A 19,166-nucleotide genomic window follows, 5' to 3' on the forward strand; every position below is an offset into this window, starting at 1 on the left:
ACATTCTGTGTTGTGTGCTTATTCTTTAAACATTTATATGTTCTAGGGGCCATTTTGAGACCTTAAGGAGCATCAGGTTTATAAGACTAAATCAAATCAAATGTTATTTGTTACATTCTCCGAGTATAACAGGTGTAGACCTTACTGTGAAATGCTTACTTACAAGTCCTTAACCAACAATTCAGTTTTAAGAAAATGCCTAAAAATGCAAATAGTCTGGGTAGCCATTTGATAGCTGTCCAGGAGTCTTATGGCTTGGGAGTAGAAGCTGTTAAGAAGCCTCTTGGACCTAGACTTGGCGCTCTGGTATCGCTTGCCGTGATGTAGCAGAGAGAACAGTCTATGACTAGGGTGGCTGGAGTCGTCAACAATTGTTAGGGCCTTCCTATGACACCGCCTGGTATAGAGGTCCTGGATGGCAGGCAGCTTAGCCCCGGTGATATACTGCGCCGTACGCACTACCCTCTGTAGTGCCTTGCGGTCGGAGGCCGAGCAGTTGCCATACCAGGCAGTGATGCAACCCGTCAGGATGCTCTCGATGGTGCAGCTGTAAAACCATTTGAGGATCTGAGGACCCATGCCAAATCTTTTCAGTCTCCTGAGGGGGAATACGTTTTGTCATGCCCTCTTCACAACTGTCTTGGTGTGCTTGGACCATGTAAGTTTGTTGGTGATGTGGATGCCAAGGAACTTGAAGCTCTCAACCTGCTCCACTATAACCCCGTCGATGAGAATGGGGGCGTGCTCGGTCATCCTTTTCCTGTAGTCCACAATCATCTCCTTTGTCTTGATCATGTTGAGGGAGATGTTGTTGTCCTTGCACCACACGGTAAGGTCTCTGACCTCCTCCCTATAGGCTGTCTCATCGTTGAACATATATTAGTAATGATTAATACATTAGGAATAAACTATTTACTAATCCCATTATAAATGCTTTATTACGTGGAGTTATAATAAAGTGCTACCCAAATAAATGTTAATTTACTGTGTAAAAATGCATTTGAAGGGATTTGGGAAAAGCAACCATGTAGGCTAAGGTGAAAGTATTTTTACAAAAATGCCCAAAATACCAAGTCATCACTCTCACATTGGCAATTCAATAACACTATGGCTATGAGCCTAAGTTAAGGATAAATGGAATCTAGCCAAAACAATGAAATAAAATGTTTGGCCTCGGCTAGAGGCTCATGCTCAAATAGTATGTAACGTTATCATGAGTGGGTGGAGATGTTTCTGCAATCACTCAAGCTTCAAATACATAGCAACAGATGGCCAGTGGTAAACTGATTGGGGAAGCTGCGATTTACTTCCATTCAATCAGATTGGAATAAAACCGGGCTCAACCTTTGTGTATTGTTCTTGCGAAATGGAGAAAGAAATACAACATTCAATGTTGTATTTGGTTGTGGTGCCACTATTTGCTCCTTTTCTTGACATAAACTACATACAGTGCATTCGGAAAGTATTCAGACCCCTTTGCTTTTTCTACATTTTGTTACATTAGAGTCTTATTCTAAAATTGATTAAATAGTTTATTTCCCCTCATCAATCTACACACATAGCCCATAATGACAAAGCAAAAACAGGTTAAGATTTTTGCTAATTTATTTCAAAAATGTAACGGAAATATTACATTTACACAAGTATTCATATACTCAGTACTTTTTGAAGCACCTTTGGCAGCGATTACAGCCTTGAGTCTTCTTCTGTATGACGCTACAAGCTTGGGGGAGTTTCTCCCATTCTTCTCTGCAGATCCTCTCAAGCTCTGTTCATCATTCCCTCAATCTTGACTCCAAGTCCCTGCTGCTGAAAAACTTCCTAACAGCATGATGCCACCATGCTTCACCGTAGGGATGGTGCCAGGTTTCCTCCAGATGTGATAGTTGGCATTCAGGCCAAGGAGTTCAATCTTGGTTTCATCAGACCAGAGAATCTTGTTTTTCATGGTGAGTCTTTCAGTTGCCTTGTGGCCAACTCCAACCGGGCTGTCATGTGCCTTTTACTGAGAAGTGGCTTCGGCCTGGCCACTCTACCATAAAGGCCTGATTGGTGGAGTGTGCAGAGATGGTTGAAGGTTCTCCCATCTCCACAGAGGAACTCTGGAGCTCTGTCAGAGTCACCATCTGGTTCTTGGTCACCTCCCTGACCAAAGCCCTTCTCCCCTGATTGCTCAGTTTGGCCCTTCTCCCCTGATTGCTCAGTTTGGCCCTTCTCCCCTGATTGCTCAGTTTGGCCTATCTCCCCTGATTGCTCAGTTTGGCTGGATGGCCAGCTCTAGGAAGAGTCTTGGTAGTTCCAAACATTTTCCATTTGTATTGTGTGTAGATTGATGAGCAACATTCTTTATTTACTTCATTTTAGAATAAGGTTGTAACGTAACAAAATGTGGGAAAAAGGAAGGGGCCTGAATGCTTTCCGAAGGCAGTGTAGGTACACTACAGGTGTTACACAATCTCCTGACTTGACATTTACTTCACCTAAAAAAACACTTGAATTAATATTCTGGTGGAAAAAAATCAACTTCATAAAAACATTCATGTCTATAAATCCCACACCCACACACACACACTCCAAAAATGCTCATCCTAATATTTCTTAATTCCATTCTTTTATTTTTTAGATTTGTGTGTATTGTTGTATATTGTTAGATTATTACTGCACTGTTGGAGCTAGGAACACAAGCATTTTTCTATACCCGCAATAACATCTGCTAAATATGTGCATGCGACCAATACAGTTTTATTCGATTTTGATTTGGCAACCATTAACATTTCATATGTCTTCTCTGCTGTCATGGAAACCAAGAGTGAGCAATGTTGACTACATGCAGGATCCATATACAACTCAACAGTGGCAGCAAGAGGACAATCAAGGCATTGCATGTGTCCAAGTGCAGTCATTCACAGAAGACAAAAGGCAAGATACAGGTGATCCACAACTTTTAAATTAACAAAACTCTGACCATTCAAATAAAACATCTACAGTCAAAAATGTTTTACAGTCAAAAATACACACGTCCATTTCACAAATAACATCAAATTGTTAGATATGTAGTATATACGGCATGTAATAGAATAATGTTTGAAATATAATAATACCTTATGGATATTGTCATACATTAAAAGGTAGAGTGAGCTAAATGACGTTGCCACAAGCCGCACAGATGATATTGTGATGAGCGAGATGCAAAATGCTCTTAGCTGTTGCAGAAATAACCGCTGACTCTACCTTTAAGACTGATGGTCATGAAAGCTGCATGTCATAGGCTACGACAAATCCAAGGCACTCCCCTCTTTATATTGGGCATGTCCATGTAAAAAACGATGAGGTAAAGACTCGTTTTAAGGCGTATGAATCAACATTTTCTGCACCACTTATAACAAGAACATCTTCAGGCATTCAAAAACAATTAGGCTACCTGGGGGCAGCGACTAGCATAGTGGTTAAGTGTCAGTAACCGAAAAGTCGCTGGTTCAAATCCCCGAGCTGACTAGGTAAAAAACCTGTCAATGTGCCCTTGAGCAAGGCACTTAACCCTACTTGATCCTGTAAGTCACTCTGGATAAGAGCGTCTGCTAAATGATTAAAATGTAAATTACATGTACAAAACGGCCTCCATGATCGTGTTAATGTGGTTGTTGATGAAATACAATAATATTTATACAAATAATATACTTTAAACCATGGGTCTCCAACCCTGTTCCTGGAGAGCAACCCCATTTCGCTCTAACCCGATTCAGGTGTGCTAGATTAGGGATGGAGCGAAAATCGACAGGATGGAAGCTCTACAGGAACTGGGTTGGAACAACAACAAAAAAATCGACAGGATGGAAGCTCTCAAGGGAATGGGTTGGAACAAAAATCGACAGGCTGGAAGCTCTCAAGGAACATGGTTGGAGAACCCTGTTTTATACAATACAAATACACTGACTGTCCAAAACAGTAAAAGTGCCAATATGTAACTTACATTAAAAGTGCCAATATGTAACTTTTTGTGCGACCTGACCAAATTCACATAGAAATGTGGGTTATAGACCTATCATTCAACTTGAAAACAAGTCTAAAAAGCAGTAGATATGTACTATGCTTTCCATTCTTAAGTTTTATTTTTGCATTGTTTACATCTGGTTTTGTACACCAGCTTCAAAACAGCTGAAAATACAATATTTGGGTTATGGAAAATATATTTAACAGTGGTTAAATTGGTACAATGATTCTCTACACTGTACCATCTTATTTTGTCACATATATTAAAATGAGATTAACTATTAGAGTTTCATCAAACAGGAAATGGCAGAGCGATTTCTGCATAGTGCAACTTTAACAATACCTTCCTAGTATTGAATTGCCAGAAAAACAACTAGAATTGTTGCATCTCGTTATGTTGTTGTCCTCCGGTGGCTAGTTAGCTAGCTAGCTAAAATTATCCCTTTCCTAAATTAGCCATGGATGGAGATAGGGATTTGGACTTGTGGTTTTACTTAAAGATGCACTATGCAGAAATCGCTCCGCCATTTCCTGGTTGTTAAAAGTCTAATAGTTCACCTAATTTCAGTTTATGTGACAAAATAACGAGAATCATCTAAACCGCAGTGAAATATATTTTCCATAACCAAAAATATTTTCAGCTATTTGAAGCTGGTAAAAGACACCGAAAGTAAAAGACGCAAAAACCAAACTCAAGACCGGGAAGGCTAGAAATAGTGCACATAGAACAGATCTACTGCTTCTTAGACTTGATTTCAATGAGAATGATAGATCTATAACTCCCATTTCTATGTGAATTTGGTTGGGACGCCCAAAAAGTTACATAATGCAGCTTTAATTCTCCGTACGGGCCAATGATTATAATGGTGATAATGATCCAACCATTAATTCATACATTGTGCCCCTGGCCTGAGAGAATGGAAGTTCAATATGTAGCTAGACGTAGTAGACTAATGTTAACTAGCTGGCCTGGCGCATTGTTGCCCATGAAAGGAAGTTAAGCTAGCTAGCAAGCATTTTAGCCAGCTAGGCTAGGACAGCAAAAACTAAAAGCGTGAACTGAATGACAGAGTCATAGACCATTTCATGAACACGAAATAAGATGATGGCATTGGCATTTCTCTACAAGTAGGGTGAGTCAACATGTTAATTCTACTTGCACGAATGAACGCACGCACGCACACACACAGAGAGAAAGCAGAACCATGGACAGCCACATCACATTTAACTTACGTTGATTGGACCAAATCGTTTTTGGTATCTTTTAGTTGTCACTGTATTAGACCAAGCAGAGTTGATTTGACTTGATGATGTTGAAATGTTGAAGTAGAAATGGTGCCTGGAATAGTGGAGGCAGCTCCTTATGTTAACTCTCTGTGGTTCTAAATCAATAGTTGTTTATTAAAAAGTCAGAAACATTAACTTGCTTGACCATGCTGTAGGTCATATAACTGTTTGCTACATGCAATATGCTTTGTGGACTTCACCGGACAGAGGTTTCTCTCCGGTGTTGTGATGAAACAAAAGTGTGGTTGAATTTATTCTGCCACTATGTCTTCTTACTGTCTCGGCCTTAGGCCTATATATCACAGTGGCAAGGCATATGAACTAACAGGTTCTAGAGCAAACAACGCAATTATCACAACACACACGGTAGGTTGTAATATGGCTTTTGGGGGGGGGGGGGGGGGGGCTTGGCTTCCCCAGTGATTTTACCCATGCACCGCTACTGTAAGTAAATCTATTTAATCTGTAATGCATGCATGACATAAGTCACTTTGGGAAAAAGTGTTTGCTAAATGGCATATTTTGCAATAAGAAAGCAGTATATTTTGTGTCTCCAGCCATGGGGTAGGCCCAGTCTCATCTACAGTCATCACCTTCTATCCACTAGCCAGTCAAAGTATGGGCTCGGTGTCATTCCAATTGACAATGGCATCTTTCCATCTAGGAAAACAAAACACATTAAACAGTCAAAGAGTGGATTATGGTAAATGCATGCAAATGTTGATATAATTTGATATCGCTCTGGATAAGACTGTTTGCTAAATGACTAAAATGTACATACTGTACCATAAAGACATTGTACTACAAATGTTGTTCAAAGTATCACTTGCAATATAAATAGGCAGCATTATACACTGAGTGCACAAAACATTATGAACACCTGCTCTTTCCATGACATGAATCCAGGTGAAAGCTATGATCCATTACTGATGTCACTTGTTAAATCCACTTCAATCAGTGTAGATGAAGGGGAGGAGACAGGTTAAAGAAGGATTTTTAAGCCTTGAGACAATTGAGACATGGATTCTGTATGTGTGCCATTCAGAGGGTGAATGGGCCGGACAAAAGATTTAAAGTGCCTTTGAAAGGGGTATGGTAGTAGGTGTCAGGCGCCCCGGTTTGTGTCAAGAACTGCAGCGCTGCTGGGTTTTTCACGCTCAACAGTTTCCCGTGTTTATCAAGAATAGTCCACCACCCAAAGGACATCTAGCCAACGTGACACAACTGTGGGAAGCATTGGATTCAACATGGGGTGCAACTCAATATTGGGAAGGTGTTCCTAATGTTTGGTATACTCAGTATAAATCCTACAATGATAACACAGTTTTATTTGTCAGGCGCATTTCAAGATACCCAAGGACACTTTACATAAAAGTACATAAAAATGTAATCCTAGTACAATTACAATCAATTAAGCAAAGTGGTTCATGCTAACATAAGGAAATGTTTTAAGATGGTCATATCATGGATTATTTAGCTATTTTAAGACCCCTTTAGGTATATAAAAAAAAGGATAAATAAAAACATTTGATAACATATTGAATTTGGCCTTTACTACTATAGCCCACAGAAACGCATTGAATAACACATTCATAAATGGCAAAAATGACAGTCCAAAAATAAGTGTCTGTCCTATATCTAGGAGATATAAAAAAAGAAGAAAAATTATATATATATATAATTTATATACATACACACATATATTTTTTACACATATTTAAACACTTTATTGTGAGTAGTCACAAAACTAAGCTCCATACTTCCATTCATATTTTTAATCCAGTACTGGTTACCTTCAGACAAGTCACTTGCATAAACTGATGGATTTTGATGGGAATGATTTTTATTATGTTACTTATATTTAAGCACCGGTGCATCAATAGACTCTAGGAGGTTTTAATGCATGTTTGAACAAGAAAAATGAACTGACTCACTTGGTCCGTATACAGTGTTCAAGAGGAGGAATGAGATCAGTGTCCATACCTTGGCAGCCAGCAGATATTCCTGAGGTACCTACAACTGGACATAAATACAAGAATACAAACTCTTCATGAGGAACATTAACCTGATATTAACTTATGATTAGCACTGCAAGTCATTCATTTTTCAAGTGAAATACATACGAGTGATATGTGAGATGAATGAATAGGGCATGATCATTTCACATCAATAACAGAGTTACCCAAACAGTACATAAGAAAGGGATGCATCCGTGTCGAGTTCTCTAGCAGATCAAACCAACCCAGATCATCATCATCAGTGATCCATACGTACAGACAGTTAGGCAGATTTCCTCCTGCTGATTGGCTAGGCCGTCGTAGTAGTACAGGTCAAACTCCCCGATCACACACTGGTCACTCAGCAGCTCCTGCACACCAAAGAGCACGCTGAAATGGCTCTCGCTGCACACCACCCAGATAGGGAACTTGGGAGTCTTCAGGTTGGAGCCAACCTTCAAAATGTATCAAACCATACATGATCATTAGAAACAAAAGGTATCTGGAAATAGAGCGTCTTGGTTGACTATAGACATTGATTGAGTCAAAAAGAGTTGACTAAAATATGCATTGCTGGTTAGTGTTTCTCTATGCTGCACATGTTACTAGCTAACTAGTTACTTCCGGTTCTAAAATAGTGCAGAAAGATTGATTAAAAAGGCACAATCTGTAATATTTTAGGGCTATTTTAACAGATGGTTGCACCCCAAAAAGAACCCTATTCCCTTTATAGTGCTCTACCTTTACCCATGATCCATAGGGTTACAATCAAAAGTAGTGCACTATATAGGGAATAGGGTTCCATTTGGGACACATATGATGTGTCATGTAACCATGTGTTTTTACCTTGCATATATTATAATGTTCAAATAAGGACAGCAGTCCAATGTCACTGCGACCTCTTATTCCCTTGAGAAGGGTCAGGTTTCCATTGCCTGAATCCAGCTCCACATTGTTGTTGAAGACATTGGACACAGCCTGTCCACACAGCAATAAATTGACCAGCTCCTATGGAGGAATAATAATAAACCAAAATAAATGTCAGGGTGGATTATGTTTAAATTCATACAGTAAACATACAGTATAACGTAAAACACTATATACCCAGCAGTATGTGAACACCCCTTCAAATGAGTGGATTCGGCTAGTTCAGCCACACGCGTTGCTGACAGGTGTATAAAATACAGCGCACAGCCATGCAATCTCCATAGACAAACAATGGCAGTAGAATGGCCTTACTGAAGAGCTCAGTGACTTTCAACGTGGCACCGTCATAAGATGCTACCTTTCCAACAAGTCAGTTCATAAAATTAGAGCTGCCCCGGTCAACTGTAAGTGCTGTTATTGTAAAATGTGAATGTCTAGGAGCAACAACGGTTCAACCGCGAAGTGGTAGTCTACACAAGCTCACAGAACGGGACCGCTGAAGTTCATAAAAATTGTCTGTCCTCAGATGCAACACTCCCTACCGAGTTCCAAACTGCCTCTGGTAGCAAAATCAGCACAAGAACTGCTCGTCAGGAGCTTCATGAATTGGGTTTCCATAGCTGAGCAGCCGCACACAAGCCTAAGATCACCATATGCAATGCAAAGAGTTGGCTGGAATTGCATAAAGTTCGCCGCCATTGGACTCTGAAGCAGTGGAAAAGCGTTCTCTGGAGTGATGAATCACGATTTGGCGGATGCCAGGAGAATGCTACGTTCCCAAATGCGTAGTGCCAACTGTAAAGTTTGGTGGAGGAGAAATAATGGTCTGTGGCTGTTTTTCATGGTTCGGGCTACACCCCTTGGATCCAGTGAAGGGAAATCTTATTTCTACAGCATACAATGACATTCTAGACGATTCTGTGCTTCCAACTTTGTGGCAACAGTTTGGGGAAGGCCCTTTCCTGTTTCAGCAAGAGAATGCCACCGTGCACAAAGCGAGGTCCATACAGAAATGGTTTGTCAAGATTGGTCTGGAAGAACTTGACTGGCCTGCACAGATCCCTGACCTCAACCCCCATCGAACACCTTTGTGATGAATTGGAACGCCGACTGCGAGACAGGCCTAATCGCCCAATATCAGTGCCAGACCTCATTAATGCTCGTGGCTGAATGGAAGCAAGTCTCCGGAGCAATGTTCCAACATCTAGTGGAAAGCCTTCCCAGGAGAGTGGAGGCTGTTACAGCAGCAAAAGGGGGACCAACTCCATATTAATGCTCAGGATTTTGGAATGACATGTTGGACGATTAGGTGTCCACATACTTTTGGTCATTTAGTTTACAGTGCATTCAGAAAGCCTTCAGACCCCACATTTTCTTAGGTTACAGACTTATTCTAAAATTGATTAAATTAAACCTTTTTCTCATCAATCTACACACAATACCCCATAATGACAAAGAGAAAACAGGTTTTTAGAAATGTTTGTTCATTTAGAAAAAATTTAAAAACAGAAATACTTTATTTACATAAGTATTCAGACCCTTTTGCTATAAGATTCGAAATTGAGCTCAGGTGCATCCTGTTTCCATGTCACAGCAAAGACCAAACCATGAGGTCGAAGGAATTGTCTAGAGACCTCCGAGACAGGTTTGTTTTGAGGCACAGATCTAGGGAAGGGTACTAAAACATTTCTGAAGCATTGAAGGTCCCCAAGAACACAGTCGGCTCCATCATTCTTAAATGGAAGAAGTTTGAAATCACCAAGATTCTTCCTAGAGCTGGCCGCCCGGCCAAACTGAGCAATCGGGGGAGAGGGGCCTTGGTCAGGGAGGAGACCAAGAACCCGATGGCCACACTTACAGAGCTCCAGAGTTCCTTTGATGAGATGAGAGAACCTTCCAGAAGGATAACCATCTCTGCAGCACTCCACCAATCAGGCCTTTATGGTAGAGTGGCCAGATGGAAGCCACTCCTCAGTAAAAGGCACATGACAGCCCACTTGGAGTCTGCCAAAAGGCAACTAAAAGACTCAGACCATGAGAAACAAGATTCTCTGGTCTGATGAAACCAAGATTGAAATCCTTGGCCTGAATGCCAAGTGTCACGTTTGGAGGAAACCTGGCATATTCCCTACGGTGATTCATGTTGGTGGCAGCATCATGCTGTGGGGATGTTTTTCTCTGGCAGGAACTGGGAGTCTAGTCAGGATCGAGGGAAAGATGAAGGGAGCAAAGTACCAAGAGATCTTTGATGAAAACCTGCTCCAGAGTACTCAGGATCTGCAGAGAATGGGAGAAACTCCCCAAATACAGATGTGCCAAGCTTGTAGCGTCACACCCAAGAAGACTCGTGACTGTAATCGCTGCCAAAAGTACTGAGTAAAGGGGCTGAATACTTATGTAAATGTATATATATATTTTTTAAATTTGTAATACATTTCTAAAAACCTGTTTTTGCTTTGTCATTATGGGGTATTGTGTGTAGATTGATGAGGGGAAAAAAATATTTATTACATTTTAGAAGTCTGGTTCATCCTTGGGAGCAATTTCCAAACGCCTGAAGGTACCACGTTAATCTGTACAAACAATAGTACGCAATAATAAACACCATGGAACCGTCATACCGCTCAGGAAGGAGACGCGTTCTGTCTCCTAGAGATGAACGTACTTTGGTGCGAAAAGTGCAAATCAATCCCAGAACAACAGCAAACGACCTTGTGAAGATGCTGGAGGTACAAACAGGTACAAAAGTAAAACGAGTACTATATCGACATAACCTGAAAGGCCGCTCTGCAAGAAAGAAGCCACTGCTCCAAAACCGCCATAAAAAAAGCCAGACTACGGTTTGCAACTGCACATGGGGAGAAAGATTGTACTTTCTGGAGAAATGTCCTCTGGTCTGATGAAACAAAAATAGAACTGTTTGGCCATAATGACCATCGTTATGTTTGGAGGAAAAAGGGGGAGGCTTGCAAGCCGAAGAACACCATCTCAACCGTGAAGCACAGGGGTGGCAGCATCATGTTGTGGGGGTGCTTTGCTGCAGGAGGGACTGGAGCACTTCACAAAATAGATGGCATCATGAGGTAGGACAATTATGTGGATATATTGAAGCAACATCTCAAGACATCAGTCAGGAAGTTAAAGCTTGGTCCCAAATGGGTCTTCCAAATGGACAATGACCCCAAGCATACTTCCAAAGTTCTGGCAAAATGGCTTAACGACAACAAAGTCAAGGTATTGGAGTGGCCATCACAAACCCTGACCTCAATCCTATAGAACATTTGTGGGCAGAACTGAAAAAGCGTGTGCAAGCAAGGAGGCCTACAAACCTGACTCAGTTACACCAGCTCTGTCAGGAAGAATGGGCCAAAATTCACCCAACTTTTTGTGAGAAGCGTGTGGATGGCTACCCGTAACATTTGACCCAAGTTAAACAGTTTAAAGGCAATGCTACCAAATACTAATTTAGTGTATGTATACATCTGACCCACTGGGAATGTGATGAAAGAAATAAAAGCTGAAATAAATCATTCTCTCTCCTATTATTCTGACATTTCACATTATTAAAATAAAGTGGCGATCCTAACTGACCTAAGACAGGGAATTTTTACTAGGATTAAATGTTAGTAATTGTGAAAAACTGAGTTCAAATGTATTTGGGTAAGGTGTATGTAAACTTCCAAATTCAACTGTAGGTGCCTATACAATATGTACTGCGATTCTATATGTATCACGATTCTTGCAATTTTAATGAGATTTGATGTTTCAAACACATTGCTCACTATATAAACATCCTCTCACTTTCATCTGCTTTTATTTTCAGCAAACTTAACATGTGTAAATATTTGTATGAACATAAAAAGATTCAACAACTAAGACATAAACTGAACAAGTTCCACAGACATGTGACTAACAGAAATGGAAAAATGTGTCCCTGAACAAAGGGGGGGTCAAAATCAAAAGTAACAGTCAGCTGCATTAAGTACTGCAGTGCATCTCCTCCTCATGGACTGCACCAGATTTGCCCGTTCTTGCTGTGAGATGTTACCCCAACTCTTCCACCATGGCACCTGCAAGTTCCCGGACATTTCTGGGGGGAATGGCCCTAGCCCTCACAACAACAATTCTTATTTACAATGACAGCCTACACTGGCCAAACCCGGACGACGCAGGGCCAATTGTGCACCACCCTATGGGACTCCCAATCACGGCCGGTTGTGATACAGCCTGGATTTGAACCAGGGTGTCCGTAGTGACGCCTCCAGCACTGAGATACAGTGCTTTAGACCGCTGTGCCACTCAGGAGCCAAAATAATACCCTATTCCCTACATAGTGCACTATACAGGGGATATGGTGCCATTTGACACATACACCCACCTGTGTGCAGTAGCCATGGGCTCCAATGAGTGTGGTGTTGGGGACATCCATATCCTCTCTAACCCTGAGGAAAAGGGGGAACAGGATCACAACAGCTACTTTATATGGCATGCATGCATTTTCTGTCTGTTCATATGCGTTGAATGTACACTACCATCGTACCGGTCAATAGATCTGGAGAGAATAGCAGAGATGGTGAGCAATATACACCCTAAGGCTCCCGACTCAAACTACAAAGAAAGAAATCACCAGTTTAGTCAAGTGTGAGAAAAAGAATCGAACAGAAATATCTAACCGAAACTATCAAAGTAGACAAGAGTGCATGCTTTGGCATTTGACATGGGCACATAAGGATATTGACCATATAATACATATAGAGTAATCTCACCTGTTGAATATGCTGTTCCACAAGCAACTGAAGGTCCTTTAGATTGTCAACATCTATACATGTAATCTATAACAAAAGAGTTTTAGGAAAGACGTTTGTCCAAATTGCATCAAAGATATCAAGAACCTCATCCTCAAACCTAGTTCATAACTGATGGTCACATTATATAGATATCTGGGAACAATAATAATATAATTGGATTAGAGTAAATGTTTTAAAATGTTATAATTTCTCCTGGAAAAACACAGTCTACATACTGTACAGTAGATGGCTGAAGCTAAGCAGGGTTGGTCCTGGTCGGTCCCTGGATGGGAGACCAGATGCTGTCTAACACCCCCCTTCCTCTGGTCAAAAATAAAATATCCCAATGCCCCAGGGCAGTGATTGGGGACATTGACCTGTGCAGGGTGCCGTCTTTCGGATGGGACGATAAACTGGTGTCCTGACTTTCTGTGGTCACTAAAGATCCCATTGCAGAGTAGGGGTTTTAACCCCGGTGTCCTGGCTAAATTCCCAATCTGGCCCTCATACCATTATGGCCACCTAATCATCCCCAGCTTCCAATTGGCTCATTCATCCCCCCTCCTCTCCCCTGTAACTATTCCCCAGGTCGTTGTGAAAATAAGGGTAAAAAATAGATGACAAGAGGGTAGAGACTATCCCTAACATTACTGTACCTTTTCTAGTACTCCTTCAGATCTATGGTGTCCTGTAGGGGTGAAATGATTTCTTCCTGATGTTCTGAAAAACAACATTGGTAGCAGAAAGGTTTATAAAAGGATAACCTTGGCTTACACCTTTTAAAACAAAGGTCGTATTCATTTGTGCACACAGTACCAAAACATTTTTCAACGGAAAACAATGGTTTCTTATTGGACAAGTTTGGGTAGTCCCTCCTTGTTTCAGTCCGTTTTCTGCCTAGTGAATACGACCCTGTATTTTCATGTTGACATTCTCTATAAAGTGGTTTTGATTCTGCTGGCTAGATCCCAACAAGGAACAGATAGAGTTTATAACTTACATGGCGATGGTGGCTTTTTTCCCCTCCCCAGCCCTCCACAGGATCTCAGCAGTGGCTAACGTGAGGCACTTTGTTCTCACAGCACCAGAGGGTCTTAATCTCCTGGTGACAAAATGCCATGTGAAGTCATCTGAAGTCAAGACGTAATTAAATACTGGAACTTACAGAAAGTTCCATGACTTAATACTCACTGATGTAAATCAAGAAAGCACTCATTGATGTGAATTAATGGTTTGTGAAGAACATTTAATTTATCATAATACAGTCTACGTCAGAAATGGCACCCTATTCCTGATATAGTGCACTACATTTGACCAGAGATATTTGGGCCCTGGTCCAAAGTAGTGCGCTAAATATGGAATAGGATGCAATTTGGGACACAATCTAGTACATGTGGGCAATCTGACAGAGAAACATGAATGAATGCTGTTCTTACTGGTGCCTTGCGTCGCTGCCGGTCCCCTCAAATAGAAGTTTCTGCAGAATACAAGCCTGGACTGAAGCCAGAACTCCACAAGGACCACCCTGGAAGGTCAATACAGTGACATTGCTAAATTACATGACCATAGACCTGAACATAAAAACCAAGATAACACATATTATCATGATTATAATGATTTGTTCCAAGGGATGGAGCTCTAGAGCCTAAATGCATCCCAAATTGGCACCCTATTCCCTACATAGTGCACTACTTTTGACCAGGGCCCTATGGGCCATTTAGGACTCAGCTCCTGTGTGATTGATGTTTTAGTCTCTGCAGACTGGTACAACAACAGCATTTCAAAGATGATCCAATCCTTCCTTCTTCGGAACAAGCCCATATCTCAGATCAGGTGTATTGGTCCTACCTTCTTCTGAACAAGCCCATATCTCAGATCAGGTGCATCGGAGAAAGTGAAGCTCTGACTCCTCCACTCGGCACTGAAACAACTGGTGCTGGAGCCAAGGATGAGCTCTTTCAGGGCCTGGTAAAAACAGACAGACATCACAGGACATCACAGCATTTTAACTCAAACCAGGCAAAATATCTGAGCTTTAGTAATCGTGTATGAGTCCCAAATGGCACCCAATTCCCTAAATAGTGCACTACTTTTCATTCACGTGGTGCCCCATTCCAACTCATTCCACGGAGGGCCCAGTGTCGGCCCTCCTTGGAAAGAATTTGACACATCTAAAAACCTACAATGGCAGTATGCTGGTCCATGGGTTGACTATCAGAAGTGGTTTGAGGCAAACTGGAGGAGTGGCAGGACACTCTGGAGAGCTCACGCAACTCCTCATCATCATCAATGTCATCTGCAACAAAGTACATGGTCCATGTCATCCAATACTGCAAAAGAGGTGTCATAATGATAACAATTATAGACATTGAGTGAATGTTGCATTCAGCTTGATAAAATGTAATAATTACCCAAAATCATCTCCGACATGTGCAGATCAACATTTTGATTGGTCATTGATTTTGTTCTAAAAAAAATATCCATCAGTAAAACAAATATATATTAAATAGGTTACAGTAAGAAATCAGAAATTCCCTAGTCAGTAAAATGGTTGAAGGAAACTCAAATCTACTTACTTGCTGGTCTTGTGCTTGTCTTTTCCTACTCTCTCAAACCCATAGCCATCTTGATCAAATTCTCTCCCCAGTGTGCTGCGCCGCGGCTGTTGGCTTTCTCTCATGGGGTCAGCAGTGGAGAGCTCTGTCAACCCTTTAACCATTCTCTGTGACTGGACAGTAGTCAACAGAGGCCCATCGCTGATGTTTTTGTGGTTTTCATCATTTGCCAGAAGAAGATTAGGGCCTCCCAACTGTCGAGTCTGACGTTTTCTATTCGATTCCTTAGAGAGAACACAATTCACATCACCAAATAAGGGAACAAAGCGAGCTGTTCATTTGTATGTACCACAAGAGTCAGCTTAGTGAAGATCTTGTATCCATGACTATGAATATAACATCTCTTATAACAATACAGGGTCGTATTCATTCAGCACCAAACAGGGATCTGAGCATGTCCAATAAAAAAACACTCCTTTTAATTTTACGTTAAGAAGTGTTTTACTACAGTGTGTACGAATGAATACGACACAAGTTTTATTGAGTCAAACTGTACCTGGGGGGAACTAGCTATGGGACCTGCCATCATGCCTCGTCTGAGGCGGCTTGTTTTGTTCTTATGAGTACTCTCTGTGGTGACGACCGTGTTTTTGTCTGAAAAGGATTCCCTTTTAGCGGCGCTGTCATTGTCTAGGAAGGAGGGTACATGCTGTCGGTCCTGCTGGCCATCTGAGGAAAGGCTATGGCTCCAGAAACTTCTCTGGGTAGTTGTTGGGGGAGTATCTGACACTTCAAATGATGATAATGTACCATGAGGTGGACAGACAACCTCTGAAAGTGACCTGGAACAGAAATAATTCACATCAAAATAAGCCTTTTGAAAATAACCTGACATGAGTCATATTTAGATGATTATGATGAAAACCTTGACATGTCAGTTTTGTTGAAAATAAATCTAGTAGTGTTCTCTTCTGCCCTGCTGTGGTCATACACTGTTGGTGTCAATATTGGAGACTTTGTCACCAACTTCTGTGTAGTTGATACGGTCTGGATGACATCACTGTTGAAGACTGGCCTCTCCTCTTTATGTCCTTCAATGTGATGTCTTACAATGATTTCCAACATTGATTTCAGGGGACAGTCTTGGGCCTATCACGAAAACATAACAAGCAGCTGTGTGTTAATAAATGAAAGCTGGGGCACTTTACTTTCAATGCTTTCAAACTCATCTGCCTCTTCTTTGATTAGGCTACCTTGTTGTTTTTATATAGACCTTCCAAATGAAGAATTTGTCGCAGATCGGATCTATTGTTGATGCTGCCATCTGTACGAGGATGCTCTTCATCCATGCAAGCAATCGTTTTCTTGAGGCCCTGTAGTGTGTGCAGGTAAACAAACATTGACTTAGCCTGTAACACAATCAGGCTAGCTAGCGAAATGTAATGTTTGCTACCTGTAAGGTATAGCTAACGTAAAGTTAAAACATCCAAGATGATATCAATACGTTGAACTGACTTGAAGTTGTTACTAATAATGCTATGTCAAAGATCTGTGTTAATGTTCTCTGTCTGAAAAAACATCTTTACCCTCACAGATTGAACGGTGGTGTTTTCTACTGTAGCTAACGTTAGTAACGTTACTCAGCCAGTCTAGCCAGCTGAAAGATAGCGTTTTCATTTTATTCCAATTTCAAATGTGGACAGCTCTCAACCTACCTTCCGACTGAGAAATTCCCGCACAAGCGATGCAGCAACTTCTTCTACCCGTACAACCATAACTTGTGGCATGAACGACAAATTCCCCCACAAAAAAAAAGTATATTTAGCCAGTTAGCTACCTAACCAGCTAGCGACAGGCTACATACAGCACAGTATCACAGATAGAACAACGGTAATAATTGACAGTAATGGTCTGTTTCTATGGTTACAGTGCATGCGTGTTGCTGGGCCAAGAGAGGCTTCGTCATGCGTCATGCTTCCTGCTTTCGCTTCTTCTTCTTCAATGTTTTATGGCAATCTATACCTATTGGTGTATTGCCGCCACCTACTGTAACGGGGGGCGGTTCATTCATCGACAGTATTCCTTGTAATGCCTCTGCAGAAAAGTCCTTTAGTCCCAAAAAACGCTCAGGCACACTCACAATGATGCCTATTTTCTAAAATGTCCTTTCTGTTTGCGCTGTGCAGTTGATAACCAAAGTAGTACGTCCACCTTTGTGCAACATGTCAGGATCCCTCTGTTAACAAGGAACCATCTTGTGTCTTACTTCTTCAACTTCACTCCTTTCTTCCACTCTTCTCAATGCCTCCAGATTATTCTTGCCACTTCCATCTCCTTCACCTTAACAGGACACTTCAGAAATTTGGGTGCATGTTCACCACCACAATTGCAGCATTTAGGCTCAGCTGGCATATAATACTCCTACTGTCTACACCTGACACAAGATAATTTACATTTATCACACTGCATAGGTTTGGGCATGACGCCTCTCACAGGGAATATCATATAAACCAAATACACATGAGATGGGAGAGACGCTTCATCAAAAAACAATAGAATGGATGGAGTGGCTTCAGCACTCAATTTACCATGCAGGTCAGTCATTGTGCACCAACCGCTTGATCCAAATCTTCAGGTACAGTACCAGTAAAAAGTTTGGACATACCTACTCATTCCAGTTTTTCCCCCAGTTTTTTAAAAGACGATTTTCTAAATTGTTGAATAATAATGAAGACATCAAGACTATTAAACAACACATATGGAATTATGTAGTAACCAAAAAAAAAGTGTTAAACAAGTCAAATATATTTTATATTTGAGATTCTTCAAAGTAGCCACCCTTTGCCTGGATGACAGCTTTGCACACTCATAGCTCTGTTCAGGGCGGTCTTCAGAGAGGGGGGTGAGAGACTATTCCAACTCCAGCAGGGTGCCCAGACCCCTTCGGAGTATTCCCTCATCTTCCGGACTTTGGCAGCCTCCAGCGGACGAAAGGAGCTGATGCTCCACACCCTATCCTGAAGAGGAATGCTCTGGAGGTCCAGAGGGGGTTGGCGTGCCGGGACGACAACCTTTCCTTGGACGCGCTCGCCGCGATGGCCATCCATCTGGACAACCTTCTTCGGGAGCGCTGGCGCACCACTCACCTTTCGCCCTCCTCCTTTGGGTGTCCTAAGGCAGGACCTAAACCCATGGAGGTAGGGGACACACAACTCTCTGCGGCAGAGCGGTGTTGTCGGAGACAGCTGGGGCTTTGTTCCTATTGTGGCCAGGAGGGGCACCACCTTCAGCAGTGTCTGGTGCATCCTAACCCGGGGTCCACAGGAGCAGAGGGGCGGCCCCATGATCATCCGTCTCCCGGGGTAGGCGTGATTATTCCGTCATCGCTTTCCGCCAAAACATTCCTGGTTTCCATGTCACTGGCTAGCTGTCCCTCATGTGTTTTCTCTACAGACGCAGGGAATTTCATCGACCAGGCCACCTCCCTGAACATTGTCGTGTCTTTGGCATCAGTAAATTGAAGACTGTTATTTTATCAAATCAATTCTCTGTAATTATTATTATATGATTAAACTAATCATGTAAATGTAATTAACTAGGAAGTCGGGGCACCAAGGAAAATC

General features: G+C 41.7%; 1 protein-coding gene across 4 annotated transcripts; it reads right to left on the reverse strand.

Moving 5' to 3' along the window:
- Nucleotides 1-2,592: 2,592 nt before the first annotated feature.
- On the reverse strand, nucleotides 2,593-17,531 carry LOC129867415 (probable ubiquitin carboxyl-terminal hydrolase MINDY-4). Of its 4 annotated transcripts, none has more exons than XM_055940797.1 (18): nucleotides 17,259-17,531; nucleotides 16,797-16,916; nucleotides 16,571-16,692; nucleotides 16,100-16,385; nucleotides 15,565-15,827; nucleotides 15,400-15,455; nucleotides 15,172-15,284; nucleotides 14,837-14,953; nucleotides 14,425-14,513; nucleotides 13,989-14,090; nucleotides 13,645-13,708; nucleotides 12,968-13,033; nucleotides 12,742-12,809; nucleotides 12,580-12,643; nucleotides 8,121-8,282; nucleotides 7,552-7,729; nucleotides 7,212-7,296; nucleotides 2,593-5,937 (listed from the first exon to the last, which is right to left on the reverse strand). In XM_055940797.1, exons 1-18 carry the CDS (start codon nucleotides 17,328-17,330, stop codon nucleotides 5,889-5,891), a joined length of 2,076 nt encoding a protein of 691 aa, XP_055796772.1. In that variant the 5' UTR covers nucleotides 17,331-17,531; the 3' UTR covers nucleotides 2,593-5,888. The 4 variants fall into 4 exon arrangements, with proteins under 4 accessions (XP_055796772.1, XP_055796771.1, XP_055796770.1 ...); XM_055940796.1 differs by having other exon boundaries at nucleotides 16,535-16,692; XM_055940795.1 differs by having other exon boundaries at nucleotides 7,212-7,290; nucleotides 16,469-16,692.
- Nucleotides 17,532-19,166: the final 1,635 nt, after the last annotated feature.

The sequence above is a fragment of the Salvelinus fontinalis genome, chromosome 12 (genome assembly GCF_029448725.1).
Source record: "Salvelinus fontinalis isolate EN_2023a chromosome 12, ASM2944872v1, whole genome shotgun sequence".
Classification (NCBI taxonomy): Eukaryota; Metazoa; Chordata; class Actinopteri; order Salmoniformes; family Salmonidae; genus Salvelinus; species Salvelinus fontinalis.

Bases quoted from the DNA above. Each gene is read 5' to 3' on its own strand.
- LOC129867415 (XM_055940794.1), bottom strand. From the start codon at position 17,330: ATGCCACAAGTTATGGTTGTACGGGTAGAAGAAGTTGCTGCATCGCTT. The intron at 16,693-16,796 runs GTAGCCTAATCA...TTTTCGTGATAG, and splicing joins GTCTATATAAAAACAACAAG to GCCCAAGACTGTCCCCTGAA. The intron at 15,285-15,399 runs GTAATTATTACA...ACTTTGTTGCAG, and splicing joins CATGTCGGAGATGATTTTGG to ATGACATTGATGATGATGAG.